Below are 27,145 nucleotides of genomic sequence, written 5' to 3' on the forward strand. Positions count from 1 at the left end.
GCCATGTCCAAATCGTCACAAGAGATGGGACAACCGCACCCAGCACACTGATACCAAAACATGATGCTGCCCAGGATCCCATTGAAGTGACATTTTCATGGCACTTTTGGGAGGGATAGTCTCCCTCTGCTTTAAAGACATGGTAACTTGCATATGTATCCTGATTGCTGCACTTACTGGTTATGACACCACGCAAACCTCCATCTTCCTATAGGAAATCTTTCAACACTTCACAGTCACCTCTTTTATTATCTATTGACTCATGAGGCTTTTTAAAAAGCTACCCAGAGTTAAGTATATGAGTGTTTGGAATTGTGTTCTGAAGCTTTCCCTGCTGCTTCCAAATGCTCCTGTTACTTAATTCATTAGCACATGCAAAACCAAATGGTCTTCCACATTCATGTGCAAATGAAGATACACAGGTTGATGATACAAACTGAACATATCTCTTGTGTTTGTAAAACTTAAAAAAATCTCAAGTCAATTATCTCCTTTCTGTTACAGCTTATTGTATCGCACAAGGCAACCCTGTAGCAGACAGCATCGAATATAGTATTTGACTAAGTTCTTCTTGTGATTTAACAGTTGTATCAGCCCTTTTGTAGCTGGAACAGTGATGATATTCATAAGATGTAATGGCCTGACAAATTTTGTGGTGCCATGGTTGAATGTTTAGACTTTGAGAATGGGCCAGAAAATCTGGTATTAGACACCTGAGAATACTGCTGGGAAATGTTTCTTTTCTTTCCTGGAAACAGTTTACTATCAATGTCAGTGCTACAAGTGAATTTATAGTTCATTTAAGAAAATACATTTTCTTTCCACTGAGAGTCCTTGGAGACTGGACTTCAGTTCTGCCTCTTAGTTATTTCTGTGAATTTCTGTCCTGGGTATAATATTCTTATCCTATAGGAAGCATGCTGAACAATTTAGTAGTTTTAACTTGTTTAGAAGTTCCAAAGGAAGGACTTTGCAGAAATCTTGTTAAGTCCTTCAGGAAACAAATATCTTTAAAAACTTATAAGAGTTCTCTGGGGCATTTAACAATAGATTTCTTGGTTGTCTCTTGGAAGTGGGAGTAGGCAAAGCAGTCAAAAGAGACCATGTTAATCATGGTTAGAGCTACACAAAGCAGTTTGAGAGACCAAGGATTGTGTCTTAGCTCTTGAATAACAAAGGGACTGAGCTAAATCTGCTGGCTTAACCAGGAGGACTTTTGTTTAAATCCTTTTCCAGTCTAAAGCCATAATGCAGCAGACAGGGCTGTTCATGGATTGCTGGCATGTGTGTAACAAGAGATTGTATTTTCAAATGGAAATACTTGTGTCATATATTGCACTGCTCTGCCAGTGTATATAGGCAGTTTAGTTTAACTTATTTTCTTCAAAAGACATGAATGCAATGAAAGCCCAGCTCTCTAGTCTTGTTCTGTTTCCTACCCTGGAGAAAAGCAGCTGTTTGTCAAACATGGCAACTACTCAAAAGAAGTCACTTTAATCTATATTGTCTTTTTATTTCACAGATGACGAGACACCCCAGCTTCGTTTTTTTGTTCTGTGGGATATTTTTGCCCGGAACCCTTGGTTTTCCACAGACAAATACCTCAATTGATTGTGATTCTCTGTTACCAAACTATGAAGCTGTCCCACAGACATCTGCACCACCCTATATTATTGCTGTATCTTTTGATAACTTTGAGCCAGGAAACGAAGTCCAAGGTAAAAAAATCTACGTTTTTATCTGTCCCTCCCAGAATTCCCCCTTCTCACCAAAATTCTCCCAATTTCCCTCTCAGTTTAGTTCCATTTATTTTTTTATTTAAATCTCATTCATCTATACTAGAGATACTAATTTTTTTAAAATGTTTTATATATATGTATATATTTGTTTATACATTGTGTCCTTTATATATATATATATATATACACATGTATATCTCTTTTTTTATCTTCCTTGGCTAATAAATTTATTTTAACTTTATGCTATGATCTTTATGACAAAGTTAAAATGAAATGGGATGATGACTGGCCAAACCAGACTAATAATTAGTTGCTCTTCAACTTCGTATATGAGTATTTGCTGTTGTGTCAGGCCTCTGCAATACAAAGGGATCCTACTCAGTAGATGCTCACATGCTGTCATCTTACAGGAAAATAAAATCTCAGGGTGCAGTATAAGACAACTCAAGAGTGAGACATTTTGAGTCATACTTCTAAGAGCTGCATCCCAGATTTTATCGTACTGCAGGAGGTGGATCTATTGTGGCTTAAACCAACCTATTTATCTTCTTAATCCAAAATTGCTCTCTGGAAGGAACACCCTGACAGCCTTGTTTCTCCATACTATGATGCCATCTCATGGTGCTATCACACTTTAAATGGTTTGTTAATGCTGCTTTTTCTAGCCATTTGCTAGAAGCATGGAAGTGGGAGTTGTAACCTGTCACATACCTATTCTTCTATCTCAGTAGCTGAAAAAGAGCATTATTCATTAATGCTATTGCCTAGTTCACATTCTGTTTTACCTAAGCCCGGTAGCATGGATGTGCTTCCACAGAGGGTGGTATGTAGGGAGAAGAATGGAGAAGTGTCCTATTACAGCTTCCATTCTTGGAAAAACATGTGAATAGCTCCTACAAGGATGGGAGGACTCTTTGGTAGCTATTTTTTAAAGAGTATTGCCAGCAAAATGTTGAATGGCTGGATTTAAGTATAGACAGATTCTTCTGTGATTTTGTATGGGATTTACCATGACAAAAATACTGAATCCCAAATGTTAATAACCTTTTTTCTCCCCCTTTTTCTTTTAACCATGCCTTTCTTGCTTTAGCACTACTTTTTATTGCTTCAGATTGTAAAGTGTCCAGTACCTGGTCTCAGGGATCTACATTGTTACCCCCCAGTTGAGTTCACTGCAGTTTCACTTGTGGCATGTCATGTCCCAACACTTTTGCAGTTGCATTTGTGCTTGATTTAACAGTGTGTCTAAGCTGTTGATGTCATCCCTCCTATGAGACCTGTGAAAAATTGGTGAATTAGGACTGAAATTTGATGACAAATGGGAAGGCTAATTATGGAGGTGTTATTGTCAAGGAATGATTGAGCCTTGCCTTGTCTTCTGTGCCATTCCTAGTCTGTCTGTCCTTATTTTTAATGACTACACATAGATTTGGGCATAAACCCATTACTCTGATTGTATTTGTGAAAGTGCTTAATATTGGCATTAGCAGAGCAAGTTTATGATAGATCCTAACAAATTTGGTTATGCCTGTTTAAATTTACTTTTAACTGGGATATGCACAAACTGTTCTCTTCCACAGTCTTCTGAGCTCCTTCAGTAACAAAATTGAGAAGTCAAATTGAGAAGCTCATAATCACTAATTTTTCATATTTAATAGAGAAAATGAGAGCCAAACTCTCTGGTTCCTCTTTTTCCAGTTATAGCACATAAAAAAAAGGGGTCTTGCAATTCAGCATTAGGCAAAAGTTAATCTTTTCTGTTCAAACAGATGTGGAAAGAAATGTAATTCTCTGTAGCTTTTTTGACTCCGTAGGCCTAATTAGACAGAAAATAACCTTTTGGTCAGCAGGGCCATTGGCTTGTATTCGGAGTATGAATGTGGAGCAAATGAGATTAATGAGACAGTTGCAGTCATTCAGTAGGGCAGGGTTACTTCTAAAATTGCCACTAAATTAGATATTTCATGTTACTTTAAACAGAAATGCCTCTCCAAATTTCTTCCTTTTTCTTTCTTGCCATTTCCCTGATTATTAACATTTTTAAAAGCTGAACAACTTTTAAAGCACTTTTTCTACATGCAGTCTTGTGCTTTGCAGTGAGGGAAATCAGTTGTGAAACATTTAAGAGCTTTTAGTTGTGTGTGAAACTTAAATTTCTCAAAATGTCTGTTTTCACAGTGACTCTGGAAGCACTTCAAGATGTTGGGTTTAAAGGATTTAATCTACAAGCTCGAGAAATAGATGGAGATGTTCCTGTTGGTACATTTAAAATTACAGATCCAAACACTAAAGGCATGGAGTGTCATAACGTGACGGTACGTGTTCAGTTTTTGGAATACTTACTTGAGCTTAGTTTCCTTTTAAATATTTTAATCAGAATTGACAGAAGTAGTGAGCATTTTTTGTAGCAAAGTTATTTCATTAATAGAGTTAAAAAATTTAGACTTGCAAAAGAAATACATGTATGTTCTGCATGTGGAATGAATCTCATAGAATCTATGTGGCGCTTTTTAGGAGGACATCAGTCTTCCCTCAAGAGACAAAAAAAGTCACTTTTGTATCTTATATAATTATATGTATTTGTTTTTAATTGCAGAATTCAGCAGTAAGTCATGCCAATTCAGATGTGAAACAGAAAGTTACAACAACATGGATTGCTCCCCATGGTGTTAAAGATCTTCAATTTATGTAAATAATTGTTTACATTTTTTCTTTTTCTTCCTTGAAATTTTATTTCTATGGATTATTTTGACATTGGTTTGTGTTGCTCTTGCTGATGTTCTTGTCTTGCCGCAATTGTGGGGTTTTCATAGTTTGCTGTAACTTTCCACTGTATCCATTAAATAACATAAAATCATAGAATCATGGAATGGTTTGGGTTGAAAACCCCTAATGCTCATCCAGTTCTAACCCCCTGCCATGGGTAGGGACACCTTTCACTAGAGCAGGTTGCTCCAAGCCCCTGTGTCCAACCTGGCCTTGAACACTGCCAGGGATGGGGCAGCACCCTGTGCAAGGGCCTCAGTGCCCTCACAGGGAAGAACTTCTGCCTAAGTGCTCATCTCAATCCTCCCTCTGGCAGGTTAAAGCCATTCCTCTTTGTCCTGTCCCTACAGGCCCTGTCAAAAATCCTTCTCCAGCATCCTTGTAGGCCCCCTTTGGGCACTGGAGCAGCTCTAAGGTCTCCCTGGAGCCTTCTCTTCTCCTGAAGAGAACAACCTGAACTCTTTCAGCCTGTATTCCTAGGAGAGGTGCTCTAGCTCTCAGAGCATCTCTGTGGCCGCCTCTGATCTCTCTGTTGTGTTAGGGGCCCCAGAACCGCACACAATACTCCAAGTGAGGTCTCACGAGAGCAGAGTAGAGGAGCAGGATCACCTCCTTCAGCCTGCTACTCATGGTCCTTTTGATGCAGACCAGGATACAGTTGGCTTTCTGAGCTGCAAATACACACTGGCAGGTCATGTTGAGCTTCTCATCAGCACCCCCAAGTCTTTCTCCTCAGGGCTACTCTCAAAACATTTTTCCATTTTAAGGTATAATAATAAACATATTTATATTTCCATAAATATATACATTTATATAAATGTGTATATAAATTTATATAAATGCTTATATAAATTTATATTATCAATTATTATAATAATATAAAATGAACACTGTCCTACAGATGTTAATATATGTAAATAATGTTATTAATGGATCTTTGAGTAACCAGTTTTTACACTTTGGCCTCTTTAATTACAGGGGTAGCAATATGAATATAACTAAGTGAGTACGTGAAGTTCGAACTAATTAGTTAAAGCTTTTTTCATTTTGAACAGCAGAACAGTAGTTTGATGTAAATGCTTGTAAGACAAATTTAAGTTTACAATCCATGAACTAATTGTTGCAAATAGAAGACAGATTTATCCTATGTTCAGAGCTCCTATTCTTGCAGATCTGATGCTTGTAAAAATATCACCTGATCTACAAAAATGCATGTTTGATGTAATTGGAAAATATCTAAATATTTGATCTCAATACTGTTTGAGCATAGATTTACAATAGGGGCCTTGCTTCATTAAATCTTGAGGAAAACAAAAAAGGGCAAAAGAACAAAATTTAAAACCACAGTCATTTCCTGTCATTAATGCCGTGAAAATCAGTTCGTGATCATAGAGCTTGTCAGCGCAGGAAAGAGGTGTGACAATTGTTATGGACATTTGATCTGATAAGCCTCACTGAAGTCAATGCTTCTTGAAATAGTGCCCATTCTGCTCCTTCTCAGCATCTGTTTTATTTATCTTCAAAATAGTTCTGGATGATAACACAGTAACTGGGAAAGCGAAGCGTTCTGGGAAATGATGATGTTCTTTTCAGTTTTGGACTGCACACTCTTAAAATCAAAACAGTGGATTTTCTTGGCTGGGGGCAGAGGAGGGAAGAGAGTTCATTGGTAATTTATATTGAAATAATTTGATAGAAAGATAATGGTTATTTTGTTCTCTCTCCAGTGCAACTGTTGTTCAAGATCTAGAGAAATTCTGGGTTGGAATTCAAAGCAAAACTCTCACACCTACACATTCTGAGTCAATTAATGGGACAGGAAAAAGTAAAAGGAAGGTATGTTTTGAGTGAAAGGAAACTAACAATCTAGTTCTTAAAACAATCCATAGCATAAAGACAAAGAAAACCAAATTGGTCATCAGGATAACTCAATTATACTTGTGGTGTACTATGCTAATCTAAAGCATAGTACACCCATCTGAAGCCTCAGTCACTGGAACAAGAGCTGTGTAGCATATTCTTAGAAATGAGTTTGGTTACTCTTTAGCCAAGAATTATGCTTATATGAAACATCTTAAACATGACTGGCAGCTAAAGCAAAGAAAGTCTGTTCAAATATACAGTATTGGTTCTTGGCTGTAGCAATACTGATTTATGTCATCTCGTGATCTAACCAAGAGTGAGTACCTTGATTTTGTCTCTCTCTCCTGTTTCCTATAATAAGTTGCTTTTTTTTTTTTTCCGCAGTAAATAATTTCTGCTCTTTCCCCCCAACAGGTTATGATAGCACTAGAATGTAAGAAGGTAAGAGCAGTTTTTCTTCAATTTCCCAGTTTTTAGAATTCCTGTCATACTGGCCCAGTTGTTTCATGGTTATAGCACAAAAAGTTATATTGTCCCATTTAAATTACTTTCCTAGTAAGATCTCATTTCTGCCTATATTCTTGTATGCAGTTTTGAATTAATTTTTAATTAGTTAATTAATTAGTTAAATTAGTTAATAATTAATTTTTAATTACTTAATGTCAGTTCTTGGGTCGGATTGTTACAATGTGTGAGGTATTGTAAGCAATGAAACACTTGACTCCTTCATTCAGACATGAATGTGCATTCAGTTGATTTACTGTTTAAAATAGTGTAGTACTTATACACCAGTCAATAAACAGTAACTGGAACCTGTATTTTCTTGCAGCTTGGGGGGACTTACACAACACAAGGCGGATGCGTCATGGTAAGTATTCTTTCTCCAAAGACATTGAAACACTGCTAATTGCTCAAGACCTCAAGAGCCAGTCAAAACCTGCTTCTACTCAAATCTTTATCCATCTTGTTGCACAATTAATTTTTCTATTTGGCAATTTACCTTGGTTGATGAAAGTCCCAAACTTCCTAAATGGTCATCAACCTTGTTCCCATTTCCTCCTGCCAGTTCTCTTGAGCTGATTTGGAGTAACTTTCTAAGAGAAGTTTCCTTTCTTCTGTCTTCCCTTTTTAGTCATAGTGCTTGCTTGCTTTTAAAGACCACTTATTGCAACAGCTCTGAAAACTTGCCTTTTGCAAATCATCATCTACTTATAGAATTCAAGTATTTGATTTTATTTTTCTGAAAGCTATCACTGGCAGCTAAGAGAAGAAACCTCTTTTTCTTCTTTTCTTTCTCCCAGCAAATATGCCCTACATGCCACAGTGTTCAGTGATTAGATAGTCATACCACTAAAAAGTTTTCATATACTTTTTAATGATCTTGACAGTGTAGATCTCCTCCTCAATGATGCACATCAAGTATATGAGGCCAGATAAAAAAGGGTGCAAGCAACTGAATTATGTTGATTTATGCCAGCTGTTTTGGTATAGTTTTGATTATTTGATTTTAACTTTTGATTATTTGATTAAAAATTCAGAGAACTTTAAAGATCTCTGAGATAATTTCAATAGTATCAGTTGATATAATGAAGTCAGAGAAGACTATCTTGTATGTTGCTCCTTTTCCCACTAGGTAGATCTTTCTTTCATAAAAAAAAATCTAAAAATAAGCTAAAAATCAATTTTCTGCAAAATAATAAATAGCATTTTGGTTTCTTTCCAGGTTGGACCTTCCAGTTCCTCTCAGAGCAGCTATTCAGGCAGTCCGGTAAGAGTTCTAACTTCCAGTAACCTCAAACGACTAAAACTCTGTAACTACAGCGTTCTCAGGTGATCTAATACTGTACTGAAATACCACCTCTGCTAGCTAATGCAGAATGAGTTATTGTTCCATTGAACTGTGTGTCCAGTACATGGACTAGGTTCAGCTTCCTACACTCTGTTGAATTCAGTAGATTGCTGTCAGTATTCTTAACTACAAAAAGCTTCACCATCTCTGATCTCACACATTAAATGTTTTTATCAAGCTTTAACTTGACCCTTTTGCAGAAAGATTCCTTCCATCTTCCTAGGGGATTCCTACCTGTGTATACAGCAAACACTCTGTGCATTCAGTCAAGCTGGTTTGTTGCTGACCCCTAGGAGTGTTCCCTGTGATCTGAAGCCTTTGCATATAGAAACAATAAGTGTGAGATGTCCCTGCCCATGGCAGGGGGTTGGAAGTGGATGATCTTTTCAACCCAAACCCTTCTATGATTCTATGATTCTAAGAAGTAAAAGGACCCCCTCACTGTGTGCAGTGCCTTTCAGAAAGAGGAAACTGCAGAGATGGAATAATTTCTTTTCCATTTGTCATAGTGAGAATGATAATTTTATAAAGCAAGCATAAGCATTTGTATTGTAATCCAAATATATTATTATAAAATCATAGAATGGTTTGGATTGGAAGGGACCTTGAAGATCTAGTTCCAACCCCTCTATGGTTGGTCTCCATGATCTTAAAGGTATTTTCCAACCTAAATTTTTCTGTGGTTCTATGGTATTTATAAAATACAGAGCCATAAAATCATTTCTTTTATAGTTTTGGAATTATGCATGTGTTTCACTGACTTCCCCACAGATTTTCTCCAAACTTCACCAGATACTCATGTGTATATTAAAGCTCCACTATAATGTCTGTATCACTTTTAACAGCAGATTATACTTGCAGTTGAAAATTTAGGGACTTCGCTGACTAGTTAGCCTTTTAAAGCTTCTGGGGAGTGTATGTCTGCACTCTCATCGATTGCTTTCACTTCCTTAATCACAGAAATGGATACTTGTGTTCTAGTTAATTACCTCCACTACCATAACATGCCTATTTGCACTTGAACTGTCAGATGCTTTCTGGTATGTCTCCAGTTTCTTGAACTGAGCTTCTCAAAGATGTATTTCTTACTACTTATTAATGAATTATCTGGTAATACTCCATTAGTTCAGTCTTCACTACTTGTAAGCAGAATCACCAGCCTCTGAGAATACCAATTGTTTTGATGTCTATATACTAAATACTGATTTTTCTTTGTTGTATTTTCTTCAGATATGATACATACTCTTTCCTAAGAGTTAGGTTTCTCATCCTGTCATTTAACTGCATGAAGTTGTTTATTTTTTCTGAAATACAGACCATTTAGTAAAACAACTTATAGCTTTTGAAAGGTTGTACAACCAATGGCAAAGTTATACAAGATCCAGATGATGACTGACTTAGAATTGATACAGCCAGATGCCAGTGAACTGGTAACCTTTGTGCTTGCTTATCCCCTGTTTGCACGTACACATTCTCAATTGTACAACTTTTCACACCGTAAGCAGTAGGGCTTCTCTTTTTTTCTGCCCCGCCTTTATTCTTTACATGGAAATAACTGACTCCTGTTTTTATTTCAGAATGCAGTAGTCTACACAATAAGCAAGAATGGATGTGGCCCTGTAAGCACTTCTCTTACTTTTGCTTTTTTGTCCCCTATAAACTATATTTATACTAATTCCTAACCTTCGACTGCATTATTTATGAGTGTTCATGTGGGAGTTTCTTTTGTAAGTAGAAAATACTGGAGTGAGCAAGAAGATGAATATTACAGTTTATTCAGTATTATGAAGTACTTGGCAAACAGAGATGTTAAAAAGTTAAATGGAAACCTATGGATCATGGAATCATGATCCATGCATGACATTACACTCATACATCTACTCAAGATAAAAATGATGCAAATTGGTCTGCATGTTCTAAGTTGCTACTCAATACAAAAAATGACAAAAAAAAGCTTGAAACAGTCAAGTTTAGTCTTTCTATGTCGATGACAGGGTTTTGCTTATTTTTTCATAGTATAGTAAGTAAACAAAAATGAGCTAGTCATAGGTAAGCACTGTCAGTTGCCACTTCCAATTAGAAAAATGAGGATGACACAGCTCCAACAAGGACAATGTTTCCAAAAATGTAAACCATTCCTGTCATTCTGTAAGCTGTAAAATTCATCACAATGTCTATTGTGTGTTTGCAAAGAACAACAAAGTTACAGTTCGGAGGGGGACCATTGATGGTATTAATAAGTGGGATTTCCTTCAAAGAAGGAGCTATCAGTACTTATGCTGGACCTTGCTATTTTATAGTTGATTGACTGGTGCCAGTCAGGGAGGTGTTAATTCTTATTTCTTTCAAGTTTCCACTTCCTGATTGTTACATATATATGTACATACACATGACATAGATGATAAGTTTGAATCACAATCTTTACATTAAATCTTGATCATTTATTTCTAATAAATGTCTTGACAGTGTCTGTTTTAAAATGTTTCCTGAGTACCACTAAATAATCATGAATATACAAGGGGCTATTTTGCCTGGTGTCTGAAGTGTGCCTTTAAGCAATTACAGAAGAGAAATAACTAATTTCATTTTGTTTTTAGGGGGGTGCTGCTGATGCCTATAGTCAACAAGCCTGTAGAGATGTAAGTTGGTTATATATGTGTTTACTGGTTGTCGAATGCTGTGCTCATCTCCTTACTGAAAATTTTTTGTTCACGTCTGCAGAGTTACATTATTCTTCCTAAATATACTAAGGAAACTGGTGGTAGGCTGAGGTATTATTCTGAGGTTAAAAACCAAAATTAAAAGGTGTTGCACTCACTTCCTCAGAAAGTAATAATTTATGTTACAGTTGGTACTCATTGCCTGTTATAAATGCCTAATTTGTCAGCTTACTAAAATGTCAGAATTCCTAACTGCATAATGCTCTTTGTCCGATAAGAGTAATTGTCTTTGGCTATTGCATATTGTGCAATACTATTTGGGTTTCTATTTGCAATCTTTGTGTATTAATCAAATGATTTTTTAATAAGTAATTTCTATTGTCAATCTCAGTTATTTCATTTTCACCTGAAAACAGGTTTATTTCAAAACCTGACATATTTCCCATTTTTAAAACCATAAAAGCAAGTAAGAAAACACTGTCAAATATCTGTTAGAAACTGAAACTGTAGCAAAGAAACTACTTAATGATATGCTTAACTTTAAATAAATCATTAGATATGTTAATTCCTAAACGTTAAATATATTTCACCTTTGCTTACTATGTAAGTGTAAACTGTATTTGTGATAGAGCAACATTAATCTTATGACTGCAGTAGAATGTTGGAAAATCTTTTCTTCAGTTGCGTTTAAGCAAGTTCTGTCTACTTTACTACTGCCCTAGATTTATTTACATAGAGATAAAATCAGTTTGATTTGAAGTGTATATCCTCTAAGAAAAAAGAAGTGATGACTTATCTATATAATTAACAAATCATTATGTAAATATATACCTGATTTCTGGTTTTATTTCAGAGTGCACCCTCCAGCAATGGTATTTCCTATGGCCTGGTAACTATGTGCTTTTCAACATGTTTTCAGCTTCCTAAGCTATTCAGAAACCAAGCAGTAATGCCAAACTTTTACCAAATAGTAATTAAGTTCATGGAAGGGGATAAAGGAGCACTGTATCCAAATGGTTAAGTAATAATGGAAATAACTTCAACAGACGAATTATATGCTTAATTCATGTTGTAATATCAGCTTTGTTAGAAGTTATTTACTTCTGGTTTGCACAGAAACTCCATATTTGTTCTGTGAATAAACACCAGTTACTTTTATTATGATTTTCCAAAAGTCAGTGCTTTCATTGATAGTTACAATGAATTAAAAGTGTATTTTGTGGATTTTGCCTATGCAATTGTATACATGATTTGCTGAAATGCAAAACTTTGCTGCAGATTATTTTATGCTTCTTTTAACACATTTCTCATGGCACATCCCATTTATTCAAGTTCACATTTCAACAGTAGGCTTTTCAGTTTGAGTGGAATGGAGTTTGGGTTGGTTTCTGTTTTGATGATGGTAGAAGAGATTAATTTGTTTCTACCAAGAGTTTATTATAAACAAATTCCCAATTGGATGTTGGATGAAGCATTTGCAGCTCTTACACAGTGCTGTGGGAAGCTCACAAAATAACTGGGGCTTGTAGGAAAAAATTAAACCAGGCAATTTCTTTCAGTCTTTCATTTATTAATTGCCAATACTTAAATATTTTTCATCAGAATCTTATTTTGCTTGGTATTTTAGGGAAATTATGTTAGCTCTAACATTCTTGTGACAAATAGTGCTGTAATTAATTTGTCATACGCTTACCTAGTGCTGTAATTAATTTGTCATACACTTACCTAAGTAACAAATGGGTTCTGTATTCTTTACAGTCTGTGCCTTCAAGCAGTTCAGAGTCCAGTAAGAAGGTAAGCTCTCCTTTTCAATTCAAAGGGGAAACATACTTAGAGATAGCTTGGCATTACTCCTTTTATTTCAGTGGTGCTACAGTTCCTTTTACCAGCTGGACAGAGCCTTGGATGACGTGGTCATGAGGCGACACTGCCCATGGCAGAAGGTTGGAACTGGATGATCTTAAGGTCCTTTCCAACCAAAACCATTCCATCATTCTAAGGCTTCTCAAGGTTTTAACCCAGACTGAGTCATATGATTTAAATCAGTTTGGCTCTTAGATTCTTTATGCTAACTAGCTGTGCTGTGGTGGCTTTTGTTGGTAGTTGACTTAACTGTATGTAAAATAAAATCCATACATGTTTATGTTGACTTGCTTTTAAAGAGTTAGCATAGTGATTGTGAGGTAATGAGGACTTTAAAGGTTATAGGTTATGCAGTTATTATTTAGATGGGGCTGGAGAATGAGTGTGGCTCAAAGCAAGTGAAATGAATAGAATTCATATTACTGTATTTGACTGATAATATTTACATCAACTGTTCCTCTCAGTTCAGCCCCCAGGAGTGCAGGGCTAATTCTATGGTGTATGTACACCATTGTGTAAACGTAATGTACCCATTCATGTCCTCACAGATCTAGTTTTTTATTTAATTTCCCATTGTTCTAAGAATTCAAAACATCCTGATAGATTATTTTTTGTAATAGCTACTTTTAAAAGCATAATACTTCTCCCTGGTTTATACTAGAATTCTTCTGATAGCACTAACTCTCCTCTTCCTTTTTTACACCACTGGATAATACAAACTGTTTTCAGTCAAAAAAATTAAAATAAGGTGGGAAGAGAAGCTTCCAATTAGACAATATTAAAACCTTTACAGAAGTTACTACTACTGCATTTGGCTTCATTTTTTTGAATGGACTCAATACGAAGCCTTTTTTTTTAGCATAATGCTGAATAAAGAGAAAAGAAATTGCTCTTCCATTTTGAGGTGGAAAGTTGAAGATCAAAAAGGACACACAATATAGGCCAGTGGGTTTGGTACAATACATGAAATCCTGCTCCTGCCTATACAGCTGAGTTCTTGTGTGACTGAGAGCAAGTGTTTTACCTCCTTATACTCTTGTATATACATATATAGTCTTTTTTGATTGGTAATGTGCATTGAATGAGTTTATAAAAATAGTATTTTATAAAAGTGATCATACATAGCATTATTATTAGAGTTTGTAAATTTAGAGAACTCTGTATTCTTCTTTTTCCTAACATATTGAACTATCAAAGTAAACTCTATGATGAATAAGCAGCTTTCTCTTATTCCTCTGTAGGTTGTGGTGGTGGCCAACAGCAACCCTTTTCCACCTGTGGTAAGCACTTTTTCTCTACACTACTCAAAGTTCTGACTCAAAAAGCTTTGAAATACCTACAGGCTTACTTTGTCAGAAAGGTTCCTGGTGTATGGAGACAGCCCTTGGCAGGCATAGTTTACCCTAGGTGCATAGTTATCTTCAGGGAAAGCCAGTATTAAGATAGCTACAAAACTCATGGTTCTATGATTGCTGTAAGTACTTGCAGAGATACTGGATTAGCTGCAGATAACAGGTCTCTCAATGCATACAATCTCTGTTCCTGAATAGTTTGATTGTTTTTTTTTCTGTATCTATTGCAATTCACTTTTACTCTCATTTTTAAACTGTTCAATTTCCACTCTGCTCACTTGGAACTCACACAGTCAGTCAAAATTAAATTTAGCCTGAAGATGGTTAAAGAAAGTTTGTGTGATGAAACACTTGATAATATGTTTTTCTGATGCCTAGTTTCTAATCAAGCATCTTATTGTTCTAACCTGAGTGACGATTATAATCCATTTGTCCTATACTGTCCTTCCTATATCTTTCTTTCACATTTGGTTGTGTATTGTATCCAAAAGATAGGGCCCTTTTTCTGCTGCAATGTTCTGTTGGACAAGCTGTTGTACAAAATAACTAAAGGTTGTTTTCTTTCATTTGTAGCGTCACACCTATCCCCAGGTAAGCAGACTTTTATTATTTCTATAATAGGAATGTGGTTCTTATGGGATCAAACCAGTTGCCTCAGGGTGGTGTCTGCTACCCTTTTACCCTCTTGCCACCAAGTACAGCAAACAAGTGCCTAAATCAGTAATTGAATTAGTTTGTGTGGTGATATATGTCCAGTGCAGATGACAGTGAGCCAAGTCGGAGGGTTGATAGTGTCTTAACCTTCACTCACCATATCTTAAGCCAAGCTCACTGGTTGTGTAAAGAGGGCATAGCCTCTGCTCTGCTGCTCTCACCAGAAACTGCAATAGAACCAGACGCAAATGCAGAAAATTACTTAGTAGAGAGCTGAGGATAAAAAAATAACTAGTTTATTGCTGGGTGTTAGCACTTTAATGCTCAATATATTGCATATACAATCTTTCCCTTTATTCTCCCAAGCAAACCAGTACAACTTTGTGTTTTCTGTTTAACTGCACTCCATTTAAACAAGTCAAATTCTGTTATCTGATGTGGGGTTTTGATTTATTTTTTCTTTCAGAGTTTGGGAAGTTCTGCTGCTAGGGTCGTTATACAGGTAGACATTCTTTCTCCATTATGCTCAAGTTTCGACTGAAGCCCTGTGTCAATAAACTAATGATTCATCTCTTTGTGAATGACTAAATATGAATACCTTATGGGTATCTTAGATATCCATAGACTACAGTGGTGGAGTAGGGGGGTTCTATGGTTACAGCAAAGTGGTATTGTACTTGGCTGCTGATTAAAGACCATTGCATGTTTTCCACAGCCAAGAAATATGAAAACCTCTGTATGCTCATTCCATAGTACTCTCAAAATCTGCGAAATTTAATCATCTCAGTCTACTCAGCAAGATGCATGGAATTCTAGAACTTAAGTTTGAATGTTATTCACTATTAAATCAAATATGCATAAATCCTAACCTGAACAGTTCCATGTTCACTTAAACAGTCTATTTTTAAAATGTAAACAACTAGTTTAGTATTATGGCTATCACTCAGGAGTGTTTTTTCTGGGTCCTTTGCAATTTTAACCTACCTACCATTCTTCAGAGTTTAGGCTTTCCTTCCTGCATATGATAGTTCTTCAAACTGTAATGTGTTCTCACTTCCACTGAAAGATCAGTAGCAAGTTACCACAGCTGAAATATGTTTATTGAACATCATTGTTTGCAAAATGTATAACATTAGATCCTACCATCTATTAGATATAAGGATAGAGTTGCTTCTTAAAAAGTGTTATTACAGAAGAAATTTCTTTTAAAAGTAAATAACCATTTTTTGGTCCCTATGTAGAGTGCACCAAGACCACAAAGCAGCAGTACCTACGTTCTGGTAAGTTTCCCCAGCTTGGAAATCACTTATTTCCTACATGTTCAAATGTATTTCACAGGGTGCAGCTACTTCTATTTTTCTGGGGTTTTGTTCATAAAATTATTACCTGGTACTGTTGTTCAATTATTTTTGATTGAAATGCTCATAAGTGTATTTCCATTTGTGGTCAGTTGAAGTGGAATGTCTGCATTCCACTCAGTGTGTCCTCTGAAAGGGGCATAAAAGTCATGGCACTGAGAGTAAGTGATTCTAGGCTCAGTATCACACCATAAATCATATACTAGTAGATTCAGATCCCCTGTATATTAGATCTCACATAGTTGCTTATCCATATTGTGAACAATGGAGAATCATAAAGTCAAACCTGCATGCAATGTCTTTCGGCCTTACTAAAACCATGCAGACAAAGCTACTTATATGGAAACCAAGTGTGTGATTTAACAAATACTACCATAATGATAACAGAAATTGTTGCAGAGGAACACAATCGTAGTATGAGCTCAGGTACAAAGGTTATTCAGAATTCCTTCTATTTGGAGGCAGACAAAAAGAAAAAATGACAAATGTTTGTCAATATTATCTGTACCACTATATGCAGCCAGGAAGATGTGTTTCAGAAGGGTAGGTATGACTTCTAGGGACCAAAGCCCGGGAAACAAGTACTCAACAGCACTAACAATCAAATGCAAAAGGTTGGGAGTCTGCATCTGAAACTGATTCAAGACTTTCACTTTAGAATAGGGCAACCTATTTGCTGCACAGATGCCAGCAGCCTGCCCTGGCTGCTTTGGCTCAGGACAAGCCTTTCTGGGAAAACCTTGCGCAACTATACTTTCATAAACATGATGCTCTCTATAGAAGCCTCTTGTCAAGGTGTTAATTACCTTCTCTTTTTTACAGACTCCCCAAAGCAGCCAATACTCTGGCCAGGTGAGATTTCTTTCCTGAAGTGCAATGAGCTTTTCTCTAGGGGTCCTGCCTTGCAAATGGGATTTGGGGTTTGGCTGGGGTTTTTCCTTCCTGGTGTTGCTGAGTGGTCCTTGGTTTTGGTTTGTGCCACTGAGTGAAGGAAAAAGAACTGAGCATAGAGGAACTGTTAGTGGAAATGGGCTGTTCTGTTGCAGCTCTGCTGAGACTACAGCTTTACTTACGGCTGAGTTCTTGTCTTTCTTACAGGGCTCCCGACCTCAAAGTGTTTCTTACAGCCTGGTAAGTATCTGCCCTTCACCAGTCAGAGCACAGCACTATAGCAAGGGGAGTGCCATGGCCCTGCAAAAGCACTCAGCAAGCTCTCACAATGGAAACTTTGAAGGATGTTTTCCTGAACATCTGTATTTTCACACTCAAAATACTTTCTTATCTGGAATCCCAGCACATGAAATCATTGCACTCAGCATCACTGCAAGGGCCAGGAGGAGGTCTGGGCTCTTCATACTGCCCCACAGAGCTTTAAGATGTAGTTGCTTGCTTTTCCTAACACAGGCTGGATCCCTTACAAAAGGGGAGTAAGCACATGTCCTTGTCCTAATGTGGGCCAAGTTCCTGGGGCAGTAGCAGTTCTTATGGCCAGGGAAGCAAACTGGCTGTTCCATAGGAAATTCTTCACTGACCCCTCTGTGTGACCAGCACCATTGGCAGGTTTTTGATGTTTCCTTTGCCAGTTGCATCTCAAATTGATTCAATGCTTTCACTGAGAATAGCAAATAGAATATTTGCTGCACAGATGCCAGCAGCCTGTTCTGTCTGCTTTCTCAGGATATGCCTTTCTGGGAAACCCTTGCGCAACTATACTTTCATAAACATGATGCTCTCTATAGAAGCCTCTTGTCAAGGTGTTAATTACATTCTCTTTTTTACAGACTCCCCAAAGCAGCCAATACTCTGGACAGGTGAGATTTCTTTCCTGAAATGCAGTGAGCTTTTCTCTAGGATCCTGCTTTGCTAATGGGCTTTGGGGTTTGTCTGGGTTTTTTTTTCTTCTTGGTTTTTGTGAGTGGTCCTTGGTTTTGATTTGTGCTACCAAGTTAACATGAAGGAAAAAGAACTGAGCACATTGTATATACTCAGATATATATTCTATATACAGAAGAGCTGTTAGTGGAAATGGGCTGTTCTGTTGCAGCTCTGCTGAGACTACAGCTTTACTTACGGCTGAGTTCTTGTCTTTCTTACAGGGCTCCCGACCTCAAAGTGTTTCCTACAGCCTGGTAAGCATCTGCCCATCGCCAGTCAGAGCACGGCACTGTAGCACTGGAGTGCCATAGCACTGCAAAAGCACTCAGCAAGCTCTCACAGTTCTAAGTTTGAAGGACATTTTATATGAACATATGAATTCTCTCACTCAAACTTTATCCATGTGCTACTTTCTTATCTGGAATCTCAGCATATGAAATCATTGCACTCAGCATCACTGTGAAGGCCAGGAGGAAGTCTGGGCTCTTCATACTGCCCTGCACAGCTTTAGGATGTAGTTGCTTGCTTTTCCTAACACAGGCTGGCTCCCTTACAAAAGGGGAGTAAGCACATGTCCTTGTTCTAGTGTGGCCAAGTTCCTGGGGCAGTAGCAGTTCTTATGGCCAGGGAAGCAAACTGGCCGTTCCACAGGAAATTCTTCACTGACCCCTCTGTGTGACCAGCACCACTGGCAGGTTTTTGATGTTTCCTTTGGCAGTTGCATCTCAAATTGATTCAGTGCTTTCACTGAGAATAGGGCAACCTATTTGCTGCACAGATGCCAGCAGCCTGTTCTGTCTGCTTTCTCAGGATATGCCTTTCTGGGAAACCCTTGTGCAGCTATACTTTCATAAATAGTATGCTACTTATAGAAGCCTCTTATCAAGGTGTTAATTACCTTCTCTTTTTTACAGACTCCTCAAAGCAGCCAATACTCTGGACAGGTGAGATTTCTTTCCTGAAACGCAGTGAGCTTTTCTCTAGGATCCTGCCTTGCAAATGGGCCTTGGGATTTGGCTGGTGTTTTTCCTTCTTGGTGTTGCTGAGTGGTCCTTGGTTTTGGTTTGTGCCACTAAGTTAACATGAAGGAAAAAGAATTGAGCATCGAGGAACTATAAGTGGAAATGAGCTTAGCTGTTGTACCTCTTCTGAGAGTACAGCTTTGTTTACAGCTGAATTCTTGTCTTTCTTACAGGTCTCCCGGCCTCAAAGTATTTCCTATACCCTGGTAAGTATCTGCCCGTCACCTGTCCAAAACCAGCATTGGAGCAAGTGGAGTGCCATAGCACTGCAAAAGCACTCAGCAGGCTCTCACAGTGGCAACTTTCAAGGGCAATTCATGTGAATATGTGTACTCTCACACTGAAAATACTTTCTTATCTGGAATCCCAGCACATGAAATCATTGCACTCAGCATCACTGCAAGGGCCGGGCGGAAGTCTGGGCTCTTCATACTGCCCCGCACAGCTTTAGGATGTAGTTGCTTGCTCTTCCTAATGCAGGCTAGATCCCTTACAAAAGGGTATTAACCACATGTCCTTATCCTAGTGTGGGCCAAGTTCTTGGGGCAGTAGCAGTTCTTATGTCCAGGAAAGCAAACTGGCTATTCCGTAGGAAGTTCTTCACTGACTTCTGTGTGACCAGCACCACTGGCAGGTTTTTGATGTTTCCTTTGGCAGTTGCATCTAAAATTGATTCAGTGCTTTCACTGAGAATAGGGCAACCTATTTGCTGCACAAATGCCAGCAGCCTGTTCTGTCTGCTTTCTCAGGATATGCCTTTCTGGGAAATCCTTGTGCAGCTATACTTTCATAAATAGTATGCTACTTATAGAAGCCTCTTGTCAAGGTGTTAATTACCTTCTCTTTTTTACAGACTCCTCAAAGCAGCCAATACTCTGGACAGGTGAGATTTCTTTCCTGAAATGCAGTGAGCTTTTCTCTAGGATCCTGCCTTGCAAACGGGCTTTGGGGTTTGTCTGGGCTTTTTCCTTCTCGGTGTTTGTGAGTGGTCCTTGGTTTTGGTTTGTGTCACTGATTTAACATGAAGGAAAAAGAACTGAGCACAGAGGAACTGTTAGTGGAAATGGGCTGTTCTGTTGTATCTCTGCTGAGAGTACAGCTTTGTTTACAGCTGAGTTCTTGTTTTTCTTACAGGGCTTCCGACCTCAAAGTGTTTCCTACAGCCTGGTAAGTATCTGTCAGAACACAGCACATGAGCCAGCGCAGTGCCATGACACTGCAAAGGGCAGGAAATATGTAATTTTTTTACCCCAAATTTTACTGATCTCTTCAGAAAGAACAAATCTGAATTCATTTCAAATCTTTATTTGTTAAAGTGACAGTTGTGTTTGTAATGGATATCTGTCAGAAGTATGAGTTACTGTTGCTGTCTGATATTTTATATGTGTATGGAACCTCAAACTTTATGGTATAGTCTGTTTGCTGTTGTTCTAGTTTGTTTACATGTTGCAAGCAAATTTACAGTAAGTTTTTTGCTGTCTCCTTTGGTCCCAGTACAGAGAAACAGTGTTGAGGAGCTGAAGAATATTGGCTTAGGTCCTTAGATGCAGGAAGATTTGGTCTTTAAGCCTGCAGATGATGAATGTTCACCTCCCTTTACCATTTCTGTGTGAATTAAAGCAGCCCTAAGATAACTCTGAATTTTGTCAGGATCTTCATGTCAGAAGGCAGAAATACACAAGATAATTCCAATTCTTTTTAGTAATCCCTGACTTCATAACCCTCCCAGAAAGCTGTTGCTCAGGTCTGAATGTACATGGAGCACCTGCATTTATTTGACATTCTGGTGAAGGCAGATTGCTTCAGCAGCGTATAGTTACCCACAGTACTGGCATCCTTGACTGATTCATTTGACCTGCTACTTTTAATTGCATTGTTTCCATTTTATGAATCTTTATCTTTTTGTCAGATTCTTTCTTAATTTTTTCAAATTATTTTTCACCTTTATTTTCCCTCAGAGGAAGGGAATTGTGCATATCTGGCCCAATAATACAAGCACAGGAAATCAAAAGTTGTAGATGCCTCATACAAGGCCAGGTTGGACGGGGCTTGGAGCAACCTGCTCTAGTGGAAGGTGTCCCTGCGCATGGCAGGGGGTTGGAACTGTATGAGCTTTAAGGTCCCTTTCAACCCACACTAGTCTGTGACTCTAAGATTCACTTACAATTAGCCATCTAAGCCCAATGTCTGAGAACAGCAGACAAAAGAAACACAATGAGAAAATACTGTGTCCCTTGAATGTGCTGGGAAACCATTATAATAGTAGAGTCCCACCTGAGATGGACATAAAAATACTCTGTGATTGTCATTTGATAAATACTGTGTGATCAGATATTCATCCAGAATTAAGATTAGAATAACTCCAGTAAAGCAACGAAGACTGTACATTCTCTGTTGTATTCTGGGGGGTTTTGCTCGCAAAGAGACAAGATTGAGAGAGGCATCTACTTCATCAATACAATAATTATGAATCACTAATTCCTTTCTTACAGGGATCCCGGCCTCAAAGTGTTTCATACAGCCAGGTAAGCATCTGTCAGTACCAGTCAGAATACAGAACTGTAGCAAGTGGAGTGCCATGGCACTGCAAAAGCACTTTGGCAATCATTCACAATTCCAATTTTGAATGACGGTTCTCTTTTCATAGGGTCCCCAAAGCAGCCAGTACTCTGGCCAGGTGAGATTTCTTTCCTGAAATGCAGTGAGCTTTTCTCTAAGCTCTTCTTTACAAATGGGCTTTGGGGTTTGGCTGGGATTTTTCCTTTTTGGTGTTGCTGAGTGGTCGTTGGTTTTGGTTTGTGCCACTGAGTTACCTTGAGGGAAAAAAGAACAGAGCACAGAGGAACTGTTAGTGGAAATGGGCTGTTCTGTTGCAGCTCTGCTGAGACTACAGCTTTACTTACGGCTGAGTTCTTGTCTTTCTTACAGGGCTCCCGACCTCAAAGTGTTTCCTACACCCTGGTAAGTATCTGCCCATCACCAGTCAGAACACAGCATTGGAGCAAGTGGAGTGCCATAGCACTGCAAAAGCACTCAGCAAGCTCACACAATTGCAGCTTTTAAGGATGTTTTCCCTGGACAGCTCTATTTTCACACTCAAAATACTTCCTTATCTGAAATCCCAGCACATGAAATCCTTGCACTCAGCATCATTGCGAGGGCCAGGAGGAGGTCTGGGCTCTTCATACTGCCCCACACAGCTTTAGGATGTAGTTGTTTGCTCTTCCTAATGCAGACTGCATGCCTTACAAAAGGAGAGTAAGCACATGTCCTTGTTCTAGTGTGGGCCAAGTTCCTGGGGCAGTAGCAGTTCTTATGGCCAGGGAAGCAAACTGGCTGTTCCATGGGAAGTTCTTCACTGACCCCTCTGTGTGACCAGCACCATTGGCAGGTTTTCGGTATTTCCTTTGGCAGTTGCACCTCAATGTGTTTCAAGGCTTTCACTGAGAATAGGGCAACCTATTTGCTGCACAGATGCCAGCAGCCTGTTCTGTCTCCTGTGGCTCAGGACGAGCCTTTCTGGGAAACCCTTGTGCAGCTATACTTTCATAAACATGATGCTCTCTATAGAAGCCTCTTGTCAAGGTGTTAATTACCTTCTCTTTTTTACAGACTCCTCAAAGCAGCCAATACTCTGGCCAGGTGAGACTTCTTTCCTGAAATGCAGTGAGCTTTTCTCTAGGATCCTGCCTTGCAAATGGGCTTTGGGATTTGTCTGGGGTTTTTCCTTCCTGGTGTTGCTGAGTGGTCCTTGGTTTTGGTTTGTGCCACTGAGTGAAGGAAAAAGAACTGAGCACAGAGGAACTGTTAGTGCGAAATGGGCTGTTCTGTTAAAGCTCTGCTGAGACTACAGGTCTACTTACAGCTGAGTTCTTGTTTTTCTTACAGGGCTCCCGACCTCAAAGTGTTTCCTACAACCTGGTAGGTATCTGCCCTTCACCAGTCAGAACGCAGCACTGTAGCAAGGGGAGTGCCATGGCCCTGCAAAAGCACTCAGCAAGCTCTCACAATTATAAATTTGATAGAACATTTTCTATTCTAAAAAATACCTAAAATTCTATTCTAGAAGATTGCCCAATAGGGCAAGCAGCTTTGTTTACAACTGAATTCATGCCTTTGTTACAGGGATATCAGCCTCAAGATAGCATTTCCTATGGCCTGGTAAATACACCAGTTAGTATACAACACACCTGATGTTCCTTTATATATCAAGAATTTTATGGTTTTTTTCTTGAAACAGTATAGTAAGGTCTCATTAGACATTGTGAACTTTATTCATATGGGTCTGCTAACTATAGGGTTATTGATACATGTCCTTCCCACTTAGGGAAGTACTTCATAATAAAACACTCACTAGGATGTGCCTGGTTTTCTTAGAAAGTGGTCAGGCAGCTAAAGCCCTTTCCAACATTTTTTTTGTATTTGAAATGAAGAAAAGGAATATTTGGATTACTGAGCTGCTCTTTTTTAACTCGTTTTCTTTTTTCCAACAGGGTGGATCTGGTTACTCAGGCGGCAGCAACGGTTGTGGACAAGTAAGTCCTCTTTCTCCACACTATCTGAAAACTAGACCTAGCTTTGTTTGTAGTAGTAACATATTTTCCAATAAGTTAGCTAATTTTTATTAGTTGAAATCTTTTGGTTTCATTCTTACATGGAATCTTCTAGCACAGAGATCAAGAAGCACTGATATTGTTGGTCATTGTAACCAAAATGAAGTGGCTTCTCACCATATAGTGTTACACACAAAAGATGGCCAAGTAATGTTTCATGTATCTTCTCAGTAAAGAGGCAAAAACTTTTCTTGGGAATGATTTTTGGATGTTGGCCCATTTACTTCCTACAGAAAGTGTTAAGATTAAAGAGTGGCTCCTATGGATTAAGAATTGCATTAGTAGTTTTCATCCTGGTTCCATTTCAACTTCTGTATGCCCACACAGTGTAAAGACAGTGTCTTCAATGCTGGGGGAATGGTTGGATTTGATGATTTTAAAGTTTTTTTTCCAACCAAGCTGCTTCTATGATTGTTGGGCAGTAGCCTTGCCTAAGATCTATGATGGGTGAATCTATTGTGATTCTGAAGTAGATGGTCACACAGCTGTAACTGTTGATTCCTAAATGGACTGTCCAAACCAACCCAACAAAACAATTTACCTTTAGCAATCAAGAGGAACTAGAATGATACCGAGAGTCTGTATCATTCAGCTGCCAGCCTACCTTGCTTTCCATATGGCACACAGTAGTCCTCCTTTGATCATATGTGTGCATATGTCTTGGTGCTTGTGACTATGTGGGTATGGGAGTGACAGAGGGTAAAGTCACAGACTTAAAGGGTTAAATGCAATTAAACTCACCCTCTGTAAAGTTTTATGTAGAGATTTATTCCATTAATTCTCACATAGAAGTTTGAAGAAAGCTGACTACTCTGCAAGAAAATGACAGTTGTGACATTTACCTTTTGGTTTATTTTTTAACAGGGGGTCTCCTATGACAGCAATCCCTGCCACCAGGTAAATGCTTTTCCTTCTCTGATTTTTAAGACACATTCAAAATCATTTTTGCCACTAACTCAATTGGAACCAGCTTCTGATTCATAGACTGTAAATCCATGTAATTTTACCAATTACGAGATTAGCACTTACTGTCTTCCTATACACAGGAATATCACATGGGCTTGGTGGCTGTTCTCCCCTTTTCCTAGCATTATGTCTGTGAAATGTCTAGCTCTATAGGATACTAAGGCCAGATTCTGGAAAGCTGAAACTTTTGGTGCTGGATCTCTAAAAAGCACTATCCTAAAAGATGTCTACTATGTTTAAAGAAACAATCTCTGTAAATGTTAGAAATTATGAAGAAAACAGCAATAGATGATCTGTTCTTTTTTTTTTTATTCACACTTCTCTTGATTCTTGCTGATTTTTCAGAAGAAATAGAAAAATGAGATCCATTCATTGTATTAGCAATCTAAATATATTGATAAATATACAAACAACATAAATGTTGCTATAATATGTGGTATGGAATATACAGTATTCACAATACACTGTACATAACTTGAAAGAATAATATATGATGTAGGTACATTAGTATGTTTTTTTATAATAGCTATTTTTTTAAATAAAGAAGAACTATTTCTTTCCAAGACTAAAGGCAACACTTAAATTTTGTACTAAAAACTGTTAGAACACTGACAGACAATACTTCTCATTTCATTTTCCTTTGCCTCTTCTGGATGACGTCTGAGCCCCATTTTAGTGACTGGCAAATATCCCACTCTTCAGTAGCTCAGGATCTCACTGTTCTTATGCACTTTTGTCACTAATGCTTCTACAAATATCTCTTTTGATTTCACTTGGAGAATTTACATCCCCCTTCTAAAGAGGGCATGTTGAAACATACCGAGTGCTTTATTTTAAACCTTTTCCTCAAGGCCACTGTATTTGACGTCTCACAGCTTTCTGTGTAATAATGCTACCAGGGGAATTTTTCATTCCAGTTGTAGAAGTTATGTTTTCCACAGAAGAAAAAAAGATACATTCTCTAGAGACTATTCAGAATGAAACTCATCTGTGTGCTAGGCATTACTTAAAGCTAAAAGTTTGTAGCTCCTTGGCATAGGTATTATGTAGAATTTACCTTTGCACTATTGGTGATCTATACTCACTACATTAGACATCATATCTGTATCGCATAGCTGCCTCTGCTCCTTACTCTTTCTTAGAAAGAATCATAGCTTTCATTAAAAATAAGCCATAGCCAACCAGCAAGTGTCAAAAGCACACCTATTTTTGTCTCATTTACAGGATGGATCACAGAGTGGTCAGGTAGGCAGCTCTTTATTATCCATCGGTAAAAACTTTTTAAGCAGGTCTAATCCAGAATACAGTTTCCTTGCTCATGAGGGTATAGACTCTTGCAGAGGTTCCCCAGCTCTAACCTGCATCTCACTCTCTTGAAAAGGAAGGGGTTTTCAGCCTAGAAATTCCATTTACATAGAAAGAATTCAGCAACCCGATAAAGCTGCTGGTCATATTCAGGTCTCTAGCATTACCTGTTGCTGTTTTGTTTTCACAGGGTGGATCATACTCCTTACAAACCTATGATGGTAGCCAAGTAAGTACTAGATTATTATTTCCTCCCACTGAGGTTTTACTTCACAGGTTCCAAAAGGGATTATCAATATCTGATTTACAACATTGTAATATTAATTCTATTTGTTTTTGTTGGCAGGGTGGATCACCATCCTCACAAAGTTATGGTGGCAACCAGGTAGGTAGACCTTGATTTTTCTCCTGGTAAGAACTTTTATCATATCTGATAAAGCTGTATAGATATCCAGAAAGTTGTATTTGCTCAAAGGAATCCCAGGTAATTCCAACTTTACAGCCCCCAAATAAAACCACAGTTTCTTCTGAAATAGGGTTTATATTTGTTTGTTTTTACAGGGTGGATCCTACTCACAAGGCTATTCAGGTGGCCAAGTAAGTAATGCTCTATTTCCCTACTTATTCATCGCTTCGTACAAGCTTTAGCCTCTACCCAAAATCAGGTTTCCCGTATTCTAATTTCTTCTGATTTCGGTTTGTTTGTTTTAAAGGGTGGATCCTACTCGCAAGGCTATTCAGGTGGCCAAGTAAGTAATGCTCTATTTCCCTACTTATTCATCGCTTCGTACAAGCTTTAGCCTCTACCCAAAATCAGGTTTACCGTATTCTAATTTCTTCTGATTTTGGTTTGTTTGTTTTAAAGGGTGGATCAGACACATATTACGATAATCAGGTAACTAATTCTTTCTGTCTTCTAGATATGTATTATTTTGTGCTAATCATTGTAGTCCCTGCATAATCTTTCTCAAAGATGTACTAGAACATAACAGTTTCTATGCTCTTTTTGGTTTGGATTGGTTTTGTTTTTTTCAGCATTCCCTGTAAGCAACTGTTGTATTTGGCTCCCTATTTTCCTTATAAAGGACTTAATTTAATTCAGCTTTCTGTTTGCACGTGCCTCAATTCTGTCTTGCAGAGTACAAAGTTTAGTTTTAACCATCCATTTTTGTGAGGAAATAACTGGTATTTAATGTCCTTCTAGGATTCACAAAGTTACTCAGACGATAATGCTTGTGATGATGTGAGTATGCTTTCTCT

At 38.0% G+C, this 27,145-nt stretch overlaps 1 protein-coding gene across 1 annotated transcript; it reads left to right on the plus strand.

The window, feature by feature from the left end:
• The first annotated feature begins 660 nt into the window (after positions 1–660).
• LOC134157313 (uncharacterized) lies at positions 661–26,932 on the plus strand. The gene is made up of 28 exons (XM_062606130.1): positions 661–702; positions 1,523–1,718; positions 3,918–4,054; positions 4,336–4,427; positions 6,233–6,341; positions 6,783–6,809; positions 7,198–7,236; positions 8,092–8,136; positions 9,795–9,836; positions 10,815–10,856; positions 11,731–11,766; positions 12,636–12,671; positions 13,982–14,020; positions 14,666–14,683; positions 15,213–15,248; positions 15,988–16,026; positions 16,927–16,956; positions 18,201–18,233; positions 22,614–22,643; positions 22,890–22,922; positions 23,495–23,536; positions 24,479–24,511; positions 26,076–26,114; positions 26,232–26,270; positions 26,447–26,482; positions 26,599–26,634; positions 26,751–26,780; positions 26,921–26,932. The coding sequence occupies exons 1-28, from the start codon at positions 661–663 to the stop codon at positions 26,930–26,932; spliced, it is 1,368 nt and encodes a 455-aa protein (XP_062462114.1).
• The last annotated feature ends 213 nt before the right edge of the window (positions 26,933–27,145 follow it).

Source organism: Pezoporus occidentalis, unplaced genomic scaffold, assembly GCF_034315485.1.
Source record: "Pezoporus occidentalis ecotype Australia unplaced genomic scaffold, CSIRO_AGI_Poc_V1 ctg94, whole genome shotgun sequence".
NCBI lineage: Eukaryota > Metazoa > Chordata > Aves > Psittaciformes > Psittacidae > Pezoporus > Pezoporus occidentalis.

Excerpts from the sequence above, each read along its gene's own strand:
- LOC134157313 (XM_062606130.1), top strand. The coding sequence starts at position 661 with ATGGTTGAATGTTTAGACTTTGAGAATGGGCCAGAAAATCTG. Across the intron at positions 4,055-4,335 it reads TGGAGTGTCATAACGTGACG|AATTCAGCAGTAAGTCATGC; the intron begins GTACGTGTTCAG and ends TTTTAATTGCAG. Across the intron at positions 10,857-11,730 it reads GTCAACAAGCCTGTAGAGAT|AGTGCACCCTCCAGCAATGG; the intron begins GTAAGTTGGTTA and ends GTTTTATTTCAG.